Source organism: Nesoenas mayeri, assembly GCF_963082525.1.
Source record: "Nesoenas mayeri genome assembly, chromosome: 5".
Classification (NCBI taxonomy): domain Eukaryota; kingdom Metazoa; phylum Chordata; class Aves; order Columbiformes; family Columbidae; genus Nesoenas; species Nesoenas mayeri.
In genome coordinates this window covers 24,193,517-24,213,814 of record NC_137548.1, presented here as the reverse complement: position 1 = coordinate 24,213,814, position 20,298 = coordinate 24,193,517, and the positions used below count along the sequence as shown (strand labels likewise).

General features: G+C 52.8%; 1 protein-coding gene across 1 annotated transcript; it reads right to left on the bottom strand.

The window, feature by feature from the left end:
- Positions 1 to 1,133: 1,133 nt before the first annotated feature.
- Positions 1,134 to 20,298, bottom strand: ISM2 (isthmin 2; the record flags this gene model as incomplete). The annotated part of the gene is made up of 6 exons (XM_080345092.1): positions 1,134 to 1,651; positions 2,166 to 2,243; positions 2,723 to 2,863; positions 3,709 to 4,069; positions 4,551 to 4,811; positions 20,161 to 20,298. The coding sequence occupies 6 exons, from the start codon at positions 20,296 to 20,298 to the stop codon at positions 1,134 to 1,136; spliced, it is 1,497 nt and encodes a 498-aa protein (XP_080201218.1).

Below are 20,298 nucleotides of genomic sequence, written 5' to 3'. Positions count from 1 at the left end.
TTGGGCTTCCTCTCGCTGGGGACCTGGGCAGATACAGCACATAGCAGGGTCCGAGGCCAGCAGCAGACCAGAGAGGGGCAATGCTGGGTAGTGCCAGTGGCACCTGACTTGTTCCCATCCCCACTGAGAACTTGGATCGGTGCTTTTTGCTCTTCTCCAGCAATGGCACAAGGGGTGGCTGAGTTGTCTCCTGCCCCTGGCAGGACTGTGGGTGGGAAACGCAGAACTTTCTGCTGGGCCATATCATGGATGCTCTCAAGCACTGAAACCTGCTGAGGGGCTACCAGGGAGCTAAGGCGTGGAGGTGGGCTAGTGGTGGGACTTGCATGAGTACTACCACCCTGCTCCCCCAAGCATTGAGGCAGAGGGACTGAAATGCACACAGGTGGTGTTCTCCCTGTGCTGACCTCCTCTGAGGTCCACCCGTGTCTGGCTCTGGCATTCAGTTCTCCCTTTCATAGCCAAAACTGTGTTGGCAAGGCAATCTTGCCAAGGGAGCCCAGGTGGTCACTTTCCTCCTGCCCCACGCACTCCCTGGACCCATGAAACCCTGCCAAGCTTCCCCTTGCTCCTTCCCAACTGTGCATGCAAAATCCAGAGGAGAGGGGTGGTCCCGTGGCTGGGACAGCCCTGACCCTCCCTAGGAGGACCCACCCCCAGTTTCAGAAGCAGACCAGCGTGTGCCAGGGCAGGCATACAGGAAAGACCCTGCAACTGCCTGCAGCAGGCCAGCTACTCAGATGCACCATGAGGCCAGCAGGAGCCGAGGCCATTTTACCCTGCAGACACTCAGCTTTCAGGCTACACTGAAAGACTGTAGAGAATAAAAGCAGATGGGAGCAGCCCCCCATTCACTTTATGCCTCCCATCCCTTGCAGCTCCCCGTGCACCAGACCAGGCACCCCGGCGTGCGGGTGGTATGGCAGGGATCGCACCGTACCACCGCCATAACCTCCGGTGCCCTTGGAAATCCAAGGTGGGCTGAGGCACCCTCTGAAGGGATGACATGGACAGCACATCCTCCCCGCTCTGCCCGGCACCAGTGAGGAGCCCATCAGCAGGGCCTGGACTTCGATGGGCTGGGCCAGGGTAGGAGCTGGCAGTGGCCATGGCTCCTCTGAGCGTGGCTGTGGCTAGTACTCCTTGGCCTCCTGCAGCTGGGAGAGATACTCCTCCTCAGGGGGGTTATCAGCACACTGGCGCCCATTGTTGGGGGGCCGGACGGCGTGGTAGCGGCTCCAGTCGCCCTTGCAGAGGATCCAGGGCAGCATGTCCACCTTGTAGTGCAGCTCCGGGGAGAACTCGGTGCTGATAAGGTTGGGGACGCCAGCCCCTTTGCCACGGGTGATGAGGCGGGCGTGCTCGTCATAACAGCAGTGCTGGGCAGCCAGGGTGGTGCTGTCGAGGGAGAGCATGGAGCGCAGGCAGAAGTGTGCTGTCGGCTTGTAGATGTCCAGGCGCTCCTTGGGGCCGCTGGCATCCCGCCATCGGAAGCTCTTGCCCTGCTGCTCATCCCGCAGGTTGACAGCACTGTAGACAGCCTCCAGTGGATAGGAGCAGGGGCAGCTGGGCAGGTCCGTCAGCACCTTGCTCAGGTACTTGGTGAGGAAGTCGCTCTTGCAGTTCAGCCACTTCTCACAGCTGTCCACCTCTGGGGGGAGGGTACCGAAATGATGAGGGCATGCACAGCCTGCACCCTGCTTTACCCAGCTGCTGTTTGCCCATGGACTTGCCAGCACCACTGGTGGAGCCTGCAACCGCCAGGCAGGAGCAGCCAGTCTCCTAGGACGGGCTGGAGCCAGGCTCCATCGCCGAGGCAGTAACAGAGTGAGGGGGTTTCATGCTGGAGCAGAGCTGCCCCTCACAGGGGCTCTGCCCCAGGCACCCATTGCTACAGGGGCTGGGTTGGCATCATCCCCCAATGGGAGATGGCACATGGCAAACTGGCCTCAACCACTGTGCTGTAAAGCAGGACTCTGTTGCACCAGGGCTGTGGAAGGAACTGGGTTTCCCAGCATGGCTGCCAAAGCGTGCACATGGCAGTGGTTTGGGTGACTTAGGTCAGGACACCAGACGCAGGAGCCCTTGGCAGAGCCCTCCCCACCAGCCAGCTACACCCCCCATGGGGTCTGGCACCGAAGCCCCAGTGCGAGGCAGAGGCTGACCTGAGTTGAACAGCTCTGTGGTGTTGTCACTTCTGAAAGGAGTCTCCTCTGTGGGGAAGACCATTTCCCCCTCAGCTCCTTGAGAGGGGAAAAAAAAAAGAGCCAGGTTGAACAACAGGAGGAGTGGTGGGATTTTTTCCTTTGTAAGGGCACCAGCTATCTTTCACCCCCTGTCCCACCACTACTTTGCCTGGAAGGAAGGGAAAGCAGCAAGACACGCAGGACAGACCCACCCAAGGCTGTGGGTTATGTAAATCTCAGTTGATGGAGCCACCTGTCAGTATGCCTCAGGAGAGGACTCCAAGCTCCCAGTACAGGAGAAGTGCAAAGAGTCACACACTGAGCTGGATGCCAGCTCTACCACCCTTGGGCACCATGTAACTGCCTGGGGAGCCATGAAGCCCCATCAGAGCTTCTTTGTGGAAACAGAACCCCACAGTCATAAGCCTAGATAACATTAAACATAACCAGTTCTTGAAGCATGAGCAACATCCAGCCCGCAGCAGCAGGATATCAGCCCACATCAGGGTCAGACAGTGCCCAAGCCAAAGGCTCACCAGGGCAGCGTGGCAGGTCGCAGGTCCTTGACTCCGTTGCTGTGCAGGCATAGCCACAGGACCGGGTCCTCTTCTGGTTGCCACTGCCACAGGTGAAGCTACAAGGGGACCATGGGCTCCACTCCTCCTCATCTTCGTAGTCTGCATGGCAGTGGAGAGGCAGAGAGGTGGACTCAGCAAAGCCCCAGGAGGAGGGAGCCAGCAGCCACCCAGGACCTCCCTCAGCAGCTCCCCATCCCTGGGATGTCCTTTACAGAGACACATGGCCACCGCTGCCTGGCGCACACGGAGGTGCCTGACCACGTGATGACATGGGCCAACCCCATCCTCGCTGGCAACCTCAGGGAAGCAGCTCCTGAGCAAAGGCTCTGATTACCACAGCTTCACTCATGGTGGTAATGACCCAGCTAGGCATTGCTGCTCATCCCCATCCTCATCAAACCTGCCTGATGCACTGGCCATGATGCTGAAGCATCATGCATTAGCAAAGGTTGACTGGTTTGGGGCCTGTGGCTGGGAAGCTGCAGGAGGGAGCTGCTGCAGTGGCCTGGCCTGTCCGCCCACCAGCACCTACCATCTAGCCCTCCACAGCTCCTCTCCTAGGGTGCCAAGGCCTGTGGCAAAGGCTTCTGGCACTGGTGTCACTGCAGGAACCCGAGTGCATGGCAGCAGCACCTGCCATTAAATATTTATACTGTATTTCTCATCTGAGCATGCCTTCACTACAGTCCACGCTGCAGTCTGATCACATGCAAGGGCAATTCCCACTGGGATGTTGGTGTGCCTGATTGCTGACAGCCCCAGCTGCGTGCTGGCCTTGATCCTCAGCATGCTTGCTTATTTTCTAAGTAGGTACTGAGCACCAGTGTGCTGTGATCCCCAGCACAGGGCTGCTTCCCCCACATGAGACAGGGCTGCAGGGCAGGCAGGGCAGGGAAGGGCAGTGCCGGTCTGCAGGGCAGTTCCATATGCCCAAGAGGACTCACCGTAATTATATTTTTCCTTAAAGATCCAGTTCTTCTGCCCAGGCCACTGCTGGTCCCAGTCACCTCCCACTCCACTGAGCATGGACTCCTCTTCCTCATACTCTGCTGTGTAATCTTCCTCCTCCTCTTCCTCTTCCTCTTCCTCCTCCCTGTCCCCTACATCCAGATTGTCATCCTCTTCATCTTCCTCCTCCTCCTCCTCTTCTTCCTCAGTGGGGTCAGTGTATTCCCAGAAGAGGGGCCAGAAGAGATCCTTGTGGGACAACCACTCAGAAGAAGTCAGGGACCAGTCATTGCTCGTCTCCTTCAACAAGTCCATCTCCATCTCAGCCTGAGGATCATCCACCACTTCAATGGTCACCTGGAGGCCCAATATGAGGCAGAGCAGTGAGCTGGGGCACAGCCCTGGGACAGATCTACTAGCGCATGCACTGGTTCCCGGCTCGAAAGGCCAGACATGCTTGGGGCTACAGGACCATGCAACAAGCACAAGAGGTCTTGCCTCATCCAGAGAGACTGACCAGGGGCAGAGCAGGAGGTACAGAGGGGCTGGTGGTCACCCACAGGGACCAACACCACCCTCAGAAATTGAGAGGTCCTCCCACAGGAGCATTTATAGAGACAGGCTGTTGGGGTACAGGGAAAAGGCCATGAGCAAATTCCCCTGGCAAGGAGCTTGTCTCTGCCAGTGACTTGCATCTGGTAGTTACCAAGAAGACAGAAGGAAGCGGCCACATGGACCCCACTCATGAGATCTTTCCTCTTAGGGAACCCACCAAAGTTGAGGAACATGTGGTGCTCGCGTGCACCCCCTCCATGGCCCACCCAGACCCGCTCCCCACCTGGATGTTGGGGTTCTGGGCGCTCAGGTCCACGTTGGCCAGCCCCGGCAAGCTCTGCAGGTCCAGCACAAAGGGCAGGCTCTCTTCCCGGCTGGCGCTGTCAGGGTTGGGCACTGCCAGGCTCCTGGCAGCCTGCTGAGCCACCCCACGGCGCCGGTGCCGCCGCGGGCCGGCCTGCCCGCTCCGCCTCAGACCCCGTGCCTTGCCCGATGGCGGCAGCTCTTTGTCCCCTGCTGAGTGGGGGTCAGATGAGGCAGAGACCTGGAGAGGGAAGAGGCAGTGAGGAAATCTCCTGAGGGTGGCCCTATGGGGAGCAAACCACTGCCCAGAAAAGCAGAGTCCCATTTCCTGCACCAAATGGCTCCTCCACCTTGTCTCATCACAGCATTGGAGTAGGACAATGATTAAGACATTAATTAATTAATCAAGTTAATACCCAGTGGTATGTGCTGTGCTGAGGCTCAGCCTTGCTGCACCTGAGCAACCTACAGGTCTTCTCAGGCTGGCGCTTCCCATTTCTGCGACCACCCTGTCCACATCCCTCTGCCCACCTCACCTGGCTTACCACTTCTCGCTCTCCCTTTTTGGCCATCTCTTCATCTCTGGAGATGGGTAGTGGCAAGGGCTGCTTCTGGACACAGAGTTACCACAGCTCATATTTAATAATTTTATATACTTATATATAAAATTTATTAACAAGGGATTTATGACAAGGGGGGGAAACTAAATAAACCGTTCTGTGCTGTCCATGTTAGTGCAGGTGACTTCAAGCAACATAGGTTTAGCTTTCAGTGAGATTTCAGATGCTGTCCACAGGCTATCACCAGGAGGGAAAGAAACTGCTGGTAGATATAACCCAGCTGCCTTTACCTCCTTGGCAAAGGGAAGATGCCCAGCCCAATACAACACAACTTACTTGCCAGTGCTGCCAGTGGCTCTAACCGCTGCTGCCACTGCAGTGGCAAGTGGCACTTTGTGGCCAGCCCTGCCCAGGAGGAGCAGGTGGAGCAGACAGGGAGCGGGCAGGGAGCCTCGCCGAGGTGGCAGTGCTGGCTGGCCAGGAGCTCGGGGAGGCATCCAGTGAAGTTCGTCGAGCAGCCGGGCTCACTCTGAGTTCCCACGTTCCTCGTCCCTGCACTCAGCGCGCGCCGGCATAAAAGAGTGTGAGTCAAAGGGCCAGCAGGCTCCAGTGCGCCCGAGAAACCGGAGATGGGAACAACTGGCAAAGCCCCCCCGCAGCACAGGCTGTCCCTGGGAAGGTCTGTGGGGCCCTGTGGCTCAAGGCCGGGAGTGGAGGTGCCCAAACCCCCAGCATCTCCACCAGTGGCTGCCTATTTCTGGCTGCCCAGCTGAAACCCCCTTTTGTTCAAGCTCTCGCCCTTTGCGTCAGCCCAGCCGAGAGCCCCGGGATTAACGAAGAGAGCGGCATGCCCCCTCCCCACGGGGGATGCAGAGAGGCATTTCTACCTGCAATTAGAGCCAGATGGTTTGGGGAAGGACTCCCCTCCCTTTCATCCTGATCACTGGAGCACTTCAAAGGCAGCTGGAGCCTGGCCAGGCTCTCATGAGCGCACACAGCCTGTCCCCAGCCCTGTGGCCACACATCAAAGTGTGCAACACCCCCATCCCTGGGGGAGGGAAAAGAGCAGCGGAGATGCTGCTGGTCCCTTGGCTGCTGACCAGAACAGGCTGGGCATGGAGAAGGGCTGGTGACAGACTTTGCCAGATGGGCCTGGAGGAGAGAGGGCTTCAGAGAGAAGAGAGCTTGGGCTGCCCAGTGAGAGACTTTGGGGTTCACTCCTCTCCCTGGCTGGGAAGGCTTCTGTGGCACTGCTGGCAGCTAATGTGGGCATAGACAGAGATCCCTCTGCCTGCACCTTCCCCTCTCAGCTCCCTCTGCCCCAGTGCGAAACCACAGTGGTTTTGGGAAGGATGCTCAGCTCTGACCCAGCTTGTCTCCTGGTGCCTTAGCCCCTCATCAGGTCTCTTCTTATGCCCAGGGACTCCCTGGCAGGTAGCAAGAAGGAGCCCAGACAGAGCAGAAACAGTAAGGGAGACTGAGCAGGCAAACTTGGCCATGTCTCGGGGCTGGCCGCGCGACATCACCCGCTGGTGCTGGGTTTGCTGCCAGCTGCACGTGTCCAACACAGCCCCTGCACAAGGGGTTGCCAACAGCTCTGCGAGCCTGGCACTCTTGCCTTATTTGCAAGGAGCTTATCAGGGCTGAGTAAGCTCATTTCACAGACAACCCAAATTTAATACACATGGAAAGTGAGGTCTCCTCTAGCAACAAGATCTGAGCTCACCCGAGGACATCAGAGCACACGAGCCAGGAACAGACTCCAAGTCTCCAAACTTACACTCAGTGCCTAATTCAGATTTTACGCCTAAACAAGCTCAAGAAATTCAGAGTACTGTTCCCACAGGGAATATATAAAACTACCCCAGGGGAACTGGTTGTGAGACTATCACAGGGTGAACAGAGCTCCCTCAGCTCCCAAATCCTCCAGAGGTACAAAGACCCCAGGGGTGTCTGCCCTGAATGGCACAGTGTCCTTCAGTGACAGTCACTACACGGCACTACCTAACCCTTCCCTCCTGCTAAAGTTTGCATTGCTCTGAGGCTTCACTGGATTAAAATTTGTCCCTGTGTCAGAAGATGTCCCTCCTGAGCAAGGTCCTGCTCAGTGCCCTACCACAGCTGATCAAGCCACGGATTTTAGCAAGGTTCTATGAGAGCCAGTGCTCCCTCCAGGTCAAAGCATCCATGGCACCATGATCCTGACAGGCAGATGTGTCTTTTCTGTGTCACCAAGGGCTCCTGCCAGCCACACAGGCAGCTGCCCTTGGGGGCCACACTCCTGTTGCAACACACACCCTCTCCTCTGCTCTGCTTGAGGGACAGCTGAATAAAGCTGCCAAGCCTGGAGCTAAGCCACTGCAGTGCATCAGCTCGGGGAAGAGAAGAGCTGGCCTGTCCAGGGTGAAAACTCTACTCCTCTACTCTCTGTGGAGCCCAGAAGAAGGGCTGCAAACCATCACTGGGCAGCTCCATTCTCCTTCTTCTGCTAGGGAAGGACACTGGCCACCACATTGCAGAAGCACAGAGAGCAGTGCTGAGAAGCCATCAATATCTTGCAGGCGAGCTCCAGCCTTCTCCTGTGACCAGCCAGCACCAAGCATAGGAAAAAGCCAAAGGGGGAATTGCCGCAGCTCCTCCTGCATACACTTGGGATATCCTGCCTGGCTGGGAATAAGGGTCTCCAGGGCAGGAACCTGAGAGAAACTCTGGAGCAGCACTTGGGAAAGTGCATGAACTTCCTGTTTGTGAAGACCATGTTTAGACTGAAGGCTATAAGCAGAATCACACCTGCCTCCTTATCAGCCCAAGAGCTCTTCCCACATAGTCCAGGCTCTCCTGCTTGTAGGACTGACGACCTAAACACCCTTAGGCACAAGCTCAGCAACAGTATTAGGAAGTGGAAGGAACTCATCAACAATTCACTCCAGTGTCATGCCTACTTTGTACATAACACGGGCAACAGGGTCTATGGGAAAGGTGTGGGGAAAGGCTGATATACTCTAGAGAGTAAAGGCTGATCCCATTTCTAGTCTACACACTTCTATTAAAACTGCTCGGGAATCTGAAGATCGTGAAGAGAGCAGCCACAAAACCCATCCCCATGAAGGAAAGGGTGGAAAAACTTTTCCAGTGAAAGCCTGGAACGATTCAATTTGTCATGTTAAAAAGAGAAAGCAATGACTTGATTTCCCAGTTCTTTAAGGCAATAATCCATCAGGCACCAGAGACTCTCTAATCCAGAACAGAAACACATAATAGAAAGAAACATGTTCAAGTCAAAGCCAGACAAATCCAACTGAGGAATAAGGATCGTGCTTTTAACACTGTAAGTGACTAACCACAGGAACAAGCTAACAAGGAAAGTAGCATTATCTCTTGTGGAGACAGTTAACCCACGTCACTGGGCTCAACACACATGTATTGCATCTGTGCTAGGGAAGAAATTCAAGGATCTAATGATTTCTCTGGTCTTAAAATCTGTGATTTTGCTATAAACTTCTCTAAGACTGAACTAAACCTGGCTTAAGAAAGCAAATGACCAACATTCACGTGCTTGCAGCTCTTACATAAAAATTATTAGAGACATGACATCGCAGATCCTACAGCAGTTTAAAATGTGAACAGACTATTTCCTGTGCCATACCGCCCTTTGGCAACCAGAGACACCACTATTCTGCCACCACAACCACAGGTACTTGTCCATCCAGCACATTCTTCAGCATCTCTGCATGCATTGCAAGTTACCAGCGAACCCACAGCAATGCTCTTTTTAGCTACATATAATACGTTGCTGAGCAGAGCTGCTCTTCGTCATGGGGCTAAACCCCAGCCAAGTATGCTTGAGATAACTCCTGGAGGAGGGAAGCACTGCTGGAGCCTGTGCACGAGCAGCACAGAGCAAGCGAGTCCCCAGCACAGGACAAGCTCAGAGGATGCAGTTTCCACCCACACCTATTCTGAACCAATTAGTAATCATATAAACTCATTCAGCTTGCATCAAACCAACCCGCGTACGCGGGAGTCAGGTCAATGTTCGGGCTGTGCTTTGGGTTTGTTAACACTGCAGTGAAGAAAATGACGTATTTGCTAAAGGTTGGTATTTCACTGGGCTATAATTATAAGGAACGGGGGGGTTTTGTTGCTTAAACATTACTGCTTGTGTTAGGTTTCCTTTGAACAGTTTTACCAAGCTGTACTGAAACGAGTACTCCACCAGAAGAACTACTCTTCCTGAATAGAGCTGAATCTACACAAGCCTCTTTCTACTCTTTCCTCCAAGCTCCCAACAACATTGTTTTAAAATCTGTCATGCAGTTTGTTGCAAATTTGCCCACTTATGAATTAGCCATATATAAAATAGAAATCAGAACTTTTCTTGTATTTTCTAGCCTTTTTTTTTTTTTCCCCCACCTAAATGAGCTTCAATGATCTACAGACCACCTTCCAATGAAATTTATATTTGGAGTGAAAGTGGGCTGGAACAACTCCAGAGCTGAGTTTTGCTATAAAGCTATGGAAGTAGAGGGACAAGGGTTGGATGCTTCAGAAGGAAGCCCAGCCTGTCTGTTGGCAGCTCTGAGGCTGCAGTTTGCAGAAAGGCTGAGGACAGTTGTCACTGGTGGAAGTGGAGAAAAGGAAGATTTTCCCAGTGCTAACAAGTAACACTAGTAAGTCTCTAAAATAAAAGGTTGAACAGCAGGGTAATCAACAAGAACAAATGCAGCATGCCATGCTGCCTCCCTCCCATAGCGCTGAGCATATTCTCTCCTTGATGACACCACCACAGACACTGCTCAAAGAAAGGGCTTGTCTAGCCCAGCCGGTTGAGACTGCCTTAGCCTCCGGGGGGCTGCAGTTTGATCCTCCTGGCTCATTCACCATCAGAGTCCTTGAGCCAGATGGAAAATCCACTGGTCGCATATCAGGCAAGTGACCTCTTTTACCCATCGGCTTATCACCTGCTTAACAGATTTCCCAGAGCCATGCCAAAGCACAGCATGCTTCTAGAGGTGTTTAGAACCAGGTGGGCACCCATGAGAAAACAGGGAACATGAAGATGCCACCCAGTCCCTGTTAACATCTGTAAAATCTCCCAAGTCACAATCTCAATAATCAAACACAACACCTTTAGACTTATAGACAGGTGGTTTAGCAGGAGCCATCACCCAGGGTTTTGACAGATGAGCTCTGGATGATCTGCCAGAGGTAACTGAAGGCAGTGGACACGTCCAGCTGCTTTCTTCTTCTTCTGCCCTGGGTTACACTCCTGCCTGCAAAGGGGCTGTGGCACAAGTGAAGAGCAGGACCATGATCTCCCAACTGCTCTACTCACTGGTCAACCTCAGGATCAACTCACACTTGAGTGCTAGTTTTTGTTGCTGTGTTGTTTGTTTTTTTTTTTTTTCCTTTTGTTGTTGTTGTTTGGTTGGTTTTGATTTGTTTTGAATAAAGACACAAGCATCTCCCTTCAAGTTTTGGGAGAGCTCTGCAAGTGCTCGTGGAACAGACAAAGCACTTGGTTATCATGCTTGCGTGGGCAGATCCTGTTTATGACAGACCAGCAGGAGTCAGCAGCAAACTGTGGGCTGTGCAGATAATTATTCCACCCTCATGATTATAATTTTAATGCAGTTATCAAAATACTTTAGATCATACAGAATCACTCTCTTGTAACTAGCTTCATCCCAGCTGTCTTGAATAGCGAGCTGCAGGAGGCAGCATCAAAGGCTTCCTCATGTGTCTCATTTGTTTTCATGTCTCACATTTATTTTCATGTCTCACAATTGCAACAACTGTAATCTGAAAACACTTTCCAAGGTCCGTGACTTGGTTGCCCCTGAGGCAGAGTCAGCCCTGGAGCAGAAGACACAACAGCACAGAGAAGCACCAGCACCACAAGGAGCAAGGACACAACGTAGTTGACTTTGTACAAGACTGAAAACAGGGCGGTTGGCCACGCTGCCATCAGTGCTCCTCACTGCATGTCCCCATGGGCACGACCCAACCCCTCCCATTGGAGTTGTCTTTCCTGCAGGTGCGTGGATAAGTAACTTGTCTGTAGCATCCTCAGCCAACTCCTCAGGTCACTTGTGACATGAGAAGGACAAGAAAAAGCCTGGTGGCTTTTCATCTCTCACCATGCCTGGCTGTTGCCCTCCTCAATGTCACACTCAGGTGCTTCTCTACCATAAACATCTTCCCCCTCTTTAACACTGAGACAAAATCTGTAAGACCCCCATATTGCAAACAAAGAAAATGACCTGCCCCAGGTCTCTCAGGAACCCTGCAGCAAGGCCAGGAATAGACACAGGTCTCCCACGTTGCACCTCTCAGGAAGGTCACCACGGCTCAATTCTCTTCCTCACCTGCCCCTCAGGAGGGACTGCCTTGCCTCCCACAAGGATGAACCACACAGGCCTTGCAGTGGAGAAGCTGGGGCATCTGATCAGCACCACTGACGTGTCCCAGCACAGCAGCCGGGGCTGTCCTCGCACTGGAGACACTGTCCAAATGCATGGGTCCAAGGGCCAACTCTTGAGAGGTAGTACTTGCTTTGAAGAGCCCAGGTCGTGGCAAGGTACCCTTACCCGAGGAAGAAGGTACATCTGAGACCTCTGCTGCAGCCTGGCCAGCTGGGAGGTGCTCAGACAGAGCATGGTGGTGAGTGTGGAAGCAGGGCCCCCACATGGACTGCATGGGGAGGTGCCCTGGAGAGACAGACACACATCCATACCCTCTGGTGCTCTCTGGCAAATGCTCCTGCTAGGGCACATGTTTTCTGTTAGCATAGTTGAGCTGTAATACGCATAAGCTCTTAATGCATCAAACTGAGTTGCTGTTAACTTGTTCCAGCTCTAAACTCCATGTGCTTCAGCAACCATTAACTTGTTCCAGCTAATGATCCACATTTGTTAGCCTGCACACTGTAACCCTCCAGCTGCCCTAGTTGCTGCTTCCTTCCCCACTGCAGCCCAGGCAAAACTGCAACAGGAAAAAAAGCCCACCACAAATATAGCAAAGCAAGTGCAGAAACTGGAGGGACCAGGGCAACGCCAGCCTCCCCCTGCACACCAGCCAGCTGGAAGACATTGCAGTGTGGGGGGAGGCAGGGGAGGTGGGATGCTCCCCCGTTGCAGGCAGGGAAGGCAGCTGATCCTCCCCGGGTATGCCTCAGCCCCCTGGAGCTGGGAAAAGCCAAAGCAGAAGCAATGGGGCTGACCACAGAGCTGCCACTTCCATGGCTGGGGTTAGACATTTGCTGGAGAAAGGAAACTGAAGAGATGTAAATCCATCAGGGATTGCTGCAACAAGAGACAAAATAGGCACTTGCGCTGGACACGGAGCTTCTCCATTTCCTGCATGGGCATTGATCCAGGCAGGGATGCTGCATCTCGGCCTCCTGAAAGAGCAAAGCTGGGGTGACTCGCAGGCAGCAGCCCCTGCCCCAGGTGCTTGGCTGCAGCTCCCCAGCCTGGGGTGAGCTCGGATTTAATGAGTCCCACACATAAGTGTGGGTTGGAGAAAGGGTCTCAGGAAGAGGAAACTTTCCTCTCTGGCTCCAGTCTGTGTTGTTCATAATTCACTTGTTCACAAGCTTTTCCAGGATGGCCTCTGCTACTTCTAACTGCCTCAAAAAAAAAAAAAAAAAAAATTACTGCTTTTCTTTCCCCACGAACTGCTTTTTTTTCCCCACGAGGTGGGAGTCTGAGGCTTGCAGGGCTGCAGAAGCAAGTCCAAAGTCATAGGACAGCTAGGGAACATCCCAACGGGGAGCCCTGCTTCCCCAGCATCTTAGCCCCTAGTTGACCCTTCCTCTTCCCTTTGGCTGCTCATTTCCCAGTGGGACCCCACTGTAACCTCAGGACCAGTCCCCACAAACATGCAATAGCCAAGCTGTAAATCCGGATATGGAGGAAGCCAAGCTGCCCCTGAGATGGCCACAGCACCTCTGGGCAGCCCCATATCTTCTCCACTGGTGACACCAAGGGGTCCACCCTGTGAATGCTCCCCAGGAGAGAAGAATTAGATGCTCCCCTAAGGGGGATCTTTGATTTTCAGGAAGCAGCCAGCTTAACCATGTAATACAACCACAGTGTCCCCAGAGGGCAAGGGCAGAACAGCAGACATGAAGACATCTGTACAACACCTTGTCCTGCTTGAGATGCTGCATGGCGTGGTACAACTGTCCTCCCCTGGGATTTTGGCTGCTGTGCAAGTGGTTGCAGGTGAAGGGGAGGGCAGAAGGACAGCAGGAGAGAGCACTGAAGGGGTGGGGAAGAGAGAACATCCTAGGGAGATCATAGAATCATAGCATGCTAGGGACTGGAAGGGACCTCGAAAGGTCATCCAGTCCAATCCCCCTGCCGGAGTAGGAGCACCTAGATGAGGCTACATAGGAACGTGTCCAGGAGGGTTTTGAATATCTCCAGAGTAGGAGACTCCACAGCCTCCCTGGGCAGCCTGTTCCAGTGCTCTGTTACCCTCACTGAGAAGTTGTTTCTTCTCCAGTTTAAGTGGAACCTCTTATGTTCCAGCTTAAACCCATTACCCCTTGTCCTACCATTGTTTGCCACCGAGAAGAGCCTGGCTCCATCCTTGTGACACTCACCCTTTGTATATTTGTAAACATTAATTTGGTCACCCTTCAGTCTCCTCTTCTCCAAGCTAAAGAGACTCAGCTCCCTCAGCCTTTCCTCATAAGGAAGATGCTCCACTCCCTTCATCAACTTCGTTGCCCTGCGCTGGACTCTCTCCAGCAGTTCCCTGTCCTTCTTGAACTGAGGAGCCCAGAACTGGACACAATATTCCAGGTGTGGTCTCACCAGGGCAGAGTAGAGGGGCAGGAGAACCTCTCTCGACCTACTAACCACCCCCCTTCTAATACACCCCATGATGCCATTGGCCCTCTTGGCCACAAGGGCACAGTGCTGGCTCATGGTCATCCTGCTGTCCACCAGGATCCCCAGGTCCCTCTCCCCTACACTGCTCTCTAATGGATCATTCCCCAACTTACACTGGAACCTGTGGTTGTTCCTGCCCAAAGAGGTGCTGACCCTCCACTGGTGGGGCATGTCCTGCAGCATCTCCTAGCCACCCTCCCCTTGCCTGGCGAGTGCCTTGGGGCTCAGCTGCCAGGAAGGAGCTGGGGCTCGCCTGCTCACTCCCAGGCTGAAGGTGTTGGAGTGCGGATGGAGGATGGCACTCCTGTCATGCACCAGCCTCCCATGGCACCCAACACGATGGAGGCTCCCGTGGCTGGGGACACATTCCCAGCCCTGCCTCACACCCCAAGTCCTGGGCACTAGATAAGACCCCGTCAGATCGTGTTACCCAACAGCTCTTAATGCAACATAAACCCACGCCTCACCACTGCTTCCCCACGCACACTTGTGTTTCTTGGCCGTCTGCAGCCAGGTCCCCCTGTCACGTCCATCCAGTGGCACTGGGGAAGAGCAGAAGGCAACAATTAACGGCATTTTGTTCCCTTTGAAATTGTATCATTTCTCTGGAGACTAAAACAACCTGCAGCCCAGGAGGCACTGGTACCCTTCACACCAAGAGCCACCTAGGACTCAGGTAGGTAGGTCACCATCTTTTTGGTGTCTTCATTTCATAAGTACTGAGACGAAGTATATCTCACAACAGCTTCTCAGACAAGCCCCAGGACCTCCCTCCTTCCAAAGAAGGTTCCCTGCAAAAATTATCTACTAAAAATGTCCTTGCACTCTTTCAAGCTTCTGTCTGAAATTGAAACATTTTCACACCGAAATATGGCTGCAATCTTTTCCCTACTTCTTGGCTACAGGCTCCGGTATTTTATACTAAAACCAAGCCTCTGGCTGGTGACATTTGTTTTGGAGGAGCTGGCAGCACTGTCCACTTTGCTGTCATGACTGTCGCTCAGTTTGCTCAGGCTTCCCTATGGGAAGTGTTTGGGCATCTTGTTTTGGGGATCATTCTGAGTGGAAGAATATTTATTGACGCTATGGAAAACAGAAGATCTGAGTTTGTGCTCCCTAGCCCTAAAACACTAACAAGGAAAGTAGGAATTCACCCCAGCAAACTCCCTCCATCACCTTGCTGGGTTTGGAGGGACCACAGTTGGAGGCAGGATGAGTCCCCCAGCCTGCCTGTCTTTAAAGAGAAGGTCAGCCAATGCCGGTCACTTTTGGGACCCCAGAGAAAGGGCTGGGCAATGCCCTGTGGAGCGATTTATGCCTAATCTCTTCCCCTTACATGTGCTTTTTACAGGAACCCCTTTGATTGTGACAATGGGAAGGCAGCAGACCTATTTGTGCAGTGAAAAGGGAAGAAGACCCCTTGTTGGGCAGCTTCCCTACACCCAGCTCCCCTTTGTTTCTGCTCTTGCCTCAGCCGCAGGGCGGGAGGGTTTTCAACTGTGTTGACTAAGATAATTTGGCACTTCTCAAAAGAAAATTTGCTACAAAGGGCGAAGTACCTCCCTGCGCACAAAGAGCCCCTTTCAGAGCGGAAGGATGCTTCAGTGCACGTTTTGTACCCACAAATCCGACCTCTGCCAAGGACAAAGCCAGGGACAAGAACGCTTAATTGCTGAAGAAATGAAAAGGTAAAAAGCACATCCGCAGGCAAAATGACTCCGCTACTGACACAGCCCGCAGTGGCTGTGGGGATCCAGCCCTGCAGGCAGCCAGCACCGACCTGCAGACCACCTGCACCCGGGCTGAGCTCTCCCAAGAGGAGTCCCCATGCAGGGCAGACGTGTGACAACACAAGCTGGGTGAGATGGCTCTGGGGAAAGTGAGACCCTCTTCCCATCCAGACACCCCCGGGGGTCAAGAGGGACCAGGACCTGGGAGGAGGCACCTCGGAGGCTCCCGCACAACTCTGTGCCAGCCCATCACCACACTTGCCTCCCTACACCGTGTATCTGGGCTACATTAGGGATCCCAAATGACAGGGCTACCTCAGCTTACAGTTGACAAGCCCCACTCAAGCCCAGCTGACATTTCCCTTTAACACTTTTTATCTAGTACGGCCATGCCAGGTTGCCTTGGAGCTCCCTAACTCTCTGCTTGCCGGCAACCAGAGCCAGGCATCATGTCACTGCTATACATTTAGTTCTTATGCATTCCTCCACACTTGGACTCCCTATGCACAGGGCAGGTTGATTTAAATCAAGACGGCTGCTGCTGATTTTTAATCAGCAAGCAAAACATCTCAGTGTAGAGCTTCAGTTTTAAACATAGTTTCCTGTCACTGCTCTCCCTACCTGATAACCAGTAAATAATACATACTGTTGTTATTCATTTCCTTAATTCTCAGGGGCCAGGAGCCAGTCATACCAGGTGCTGTACAAACCCAAACATTTGCAGCCAACTACAGCCCTGATGCTATGCTTGATATTTCTTTTGTTGCCCTCTGTTATCTCTTATCGCAGACACCAGGTTTTCTTTGCTCGCAGCTTCAGACCAGGGGAACTCCGACAGCAAGTTCCAGCCTGGATTCTCACCCTGCCCCCGTCCCAGCCCTGCAGTAACACCCTGTGTGCCTTGGGGAGCTCCAAGTGGTTCCCTCCTGCAAAGGAGCACCCACCAAGCCCACCAGAGTGGGGCTGAGCAGCTTGGACCCTCCATAAACCGCTGCTGCCTCACTTTGCCGCACCCCAGCACCACCGGGATGCTCACTACCAACACCCCATCACCATCACTGCTGGTACTTTTATTTCTATGCACAGTCCTTTAAGTGGTTGTGTTGGTTCACACAGATCTAATAATTTCTAACGTTTACATTTCTAGCATGTTAGAACATTAGTTATTTTCTGTTTACTAGAAGAGCACTGGAACCGATTGGTATCGGTCGGAAAGAATCCAAACATCTATTAACAATGCACAAAGCCAATATTCTGAAATCCAGCTAGTTTATCAAAACATATTTTGCATTTAACCCTCGACTTCATAAATAAACAGAGCATTAAGCAATGTGGTGAGCTGTCCTTTGTCTCCACAAGGGACACAAGCTTTTCCAAGTATTCAGTTACCCAGAGCCGCTGGCATGGGGTAGCACTTGGACCTGCCACATTTCTGCCCACATCAGAGAGCGATGCATCTAACGTGCAAAGGCACTTCGAAAAACCCTGCTGTACACCTGCCTGCTGCTTTGGAGCCCACCCACCTTCCCATACATACGCAAAAAGCCTCAGAATCAGCAGACATCATATCTCTGTAGGTATTTTGTAGCCACAGTTTGGAAAGAAAATATTCTGCCTTTCAGCTTGCAGTCAAATATACTGAAGCAACTACATCTGTTGCTTATGCTGCACTCAAAGTAACTCAGGCAAAACTTTTCTGCACACTATCACAGCTGAAAATATGTAAATGCAAGTGCTCGCTCCTTTGGTAATGTCTGGAAGTAACGGATCCTAACTGAAGTATAGGGCTTTGGGACATGTGGATAAGGCTATTGCCCAAAGATAAAACATGTTCCCTTCAGCCTCCCTGCAATGAAAAGGCTTTCTAACAAAAAAATGCTGAAAACCTGAATATTTTTGATTTTTCTAAATTATTTAATATAGAAGTGTAACTCTGAGGCTCAACACAGATTATAAAAATTCCCATTCAATTCCAAACCAAGGCAAAATGTTTGCTTTAAGTAAAGATGTTAAATTAAAATAAGTCAGTTATATAATTGTTTAATGGTTTTGATTGTCTATCTGCTCTGCTCTGTCAGTTCTATTTTTCTCCTCCCGGCCCCCTTCATTCTACCCACATCTGTAGGGCATTACCCAGAGTGTAACCAATACTCCAGCTGTGGCTGCCCTGCTGCCATAGAGACAGGGCCTATCAGCACAGCAACAGGAACCATCTGTGCATATGACCCAAAATCACTCTGTTTCTTTTTTTTTCAAACCATCATACTGCTGCGTTTGTGCTCTCTGCTTTAGTTCAAACAGCCAGGCACAACTGCTCCAAATTCCCCCCCACAGACCAGAAACAGAGAATTTCCTCCCCAAACTAGAAGACACGTGCCAATATCTACTGCTTTCTCCCTGCCATGTGCGCTGTGCAGCCGACGCCCCGAGGGATACAGGGTGTGCACAGGAGCACCAACAGACCCCAGACATATCCATTCTTCATCTTCCTCTGTGCTCCTGACCTCCACCCTCAAACCTTTGCCTGTAAACTTCTTAAATGTTTGTATTTCTGGAGAAGTAAAGGTCCTGGGGACAGAGGCTCCGCTGTGTAAGTGCCGTCTGTGATCTTTGGCCGGCTGCACAACGCTCCCCATTCACAAATTGGGATTGACAGCAGCTCGCCCCGCTTCCTGATGCATTTTAGGCATCAGATAAAAAGGAGCCCAAGATGATACTGCAGGGTCTTCTGGTGGGGACCTGCACAGCTTCCTAACATGCATTTTGTCCCTATCCTATGCCCCCTGCCACAGGGCTGCAATATTTTTCAGGATTTCAAGCGTAAATCCCTACTATCTCTGCACGTGGAGCCTGAGCACACTCTGCCTGGCATTTCTCTGGTGAGTCAACCAGCATCTGCATCTGTGCTTGAAAGATCACAAGCAAAGTACAGCACCAACATGGTATCGCCAGCGCTACAGCAAGTAACATCCTCTGCAGTCCTACTTGCGTCTGTTCACTCTATTGTCCAGTCAAAACCATTACCGGGCTCAACTGGTGGCACTTGGCTGGATGCAACCTGTGCCCTCTCTTGCCCATTGAACAGGCTTTCTGCACAGCAGATTCTTTCTTCACACTTGTTCCCTGGACTTCATGCTGGAATGGAGTTGAATGCATCCCACAGCAGGTGCCAGCATCACTCCGCCATAGGTCATCACCATGTTTTGACAATAACTATCAGTAAGGTACATCCCCATCACCTTCTCTGCCAGTCTGACTGACCCTGCAGATCAAACCTGCTGCTCCCCATACTGCTGCGTGCCACCAGCAAGGGCTGAGCTGCCCTCACCCTGTCCTGCCCAACCTCTTACTATCGCCGTCACTTTCTACACTTCTTTCTTTTGCCCACTTTTAGCAATAGCACTCTTCAAAAGGGTATTTTTTAAACACAGCTCTGCTGCTTGAAAAGCTTTTTCTCCAGAGAACAGTTTCAACATGGAAACAACTTTTTGTAACCATTCAGTTGTCTTTCTCTCTTACTCAAACCCTCTTCCAGCTCTTCTGGTAGTTTGTTTCTTCCCCATCCCCTTCCTTATCGTCCCCATCAGGTCCCACCAGTTGGTTCCTAGTCTGACCAGTCCCTCACTGCCGACTGAAATTTCCGCTTCTACAATTCCCGCTCCAAAGCCAGAGCTGGCCCGGATCCGGCTCTCAGGAGCGAGCAGCGCAGAGGTCTGTCACAGACCTCCCCACAGCCCGTGAGGGCTCCCGAGGCCGCCTGCCCGGGGATGCTGGACGGGGCGCAGGCTGCTGAGATGAAAACGAAGCATGACCACTCTGGAATCTGCCCCAGGCTCGTCCCAGCGGGAAGAAGAGACGGTGGCTGAAATCTGTCACTTCTTATTTTTGTAGTAGCGAAGTTTTGGAGTTCCTGGCAAGCCACCAACCTTACTAATTTTACTGCAGGTCGGGTTGTGGCCGAACTCCTGTCTCCTATGAGAGATGTTGCCCTCTGGAGGCAGATCTTCCCGGGCACTGGGTCACGGTACTCGGTGCTGATCTCTAAGCACCTAGAACTGCCCCTTTCCTTCAGCCTGTGTGCAATGCAAAGACCTGGGCTAGCCGAAAATCCCGGAGGCCGGGAAAGGGCTCGGCCCCTCAGCGAGTAAAGAACCAGGCCAGAAGAGGGGAGGCACGAAAGCTGCATCTCCTGGCTGTTGCTTTTCCTCCCGGGGCTCCGGGCTGCCTGGCCGCGGGGACACGTGTTGGATGCTGCTCCCTTTGGAGATGCACAACGGCCTCCGCGGGAGCCCTGGGTGGCCGGCTGCCTTCCTCAGCCTTCCCGGGCAAGGCAGAGGGTGAGGAGGACTCGCCCCAGCACCCTCTTGCTCTCCATCCTTCCCCAAAGGCTGCCTTACCTCCGCCAGCTTGGAGCTCCTCTCCTTTGGGCTGTTGCTACGCTGTTTTCTCACGGGCAGCCCTCGCACCGCAGCCAGGAAAGTTGTCAGAAAGACGAAGCCGAGGATGAGCACAACTTTCCCTCTAATCACAGGCAT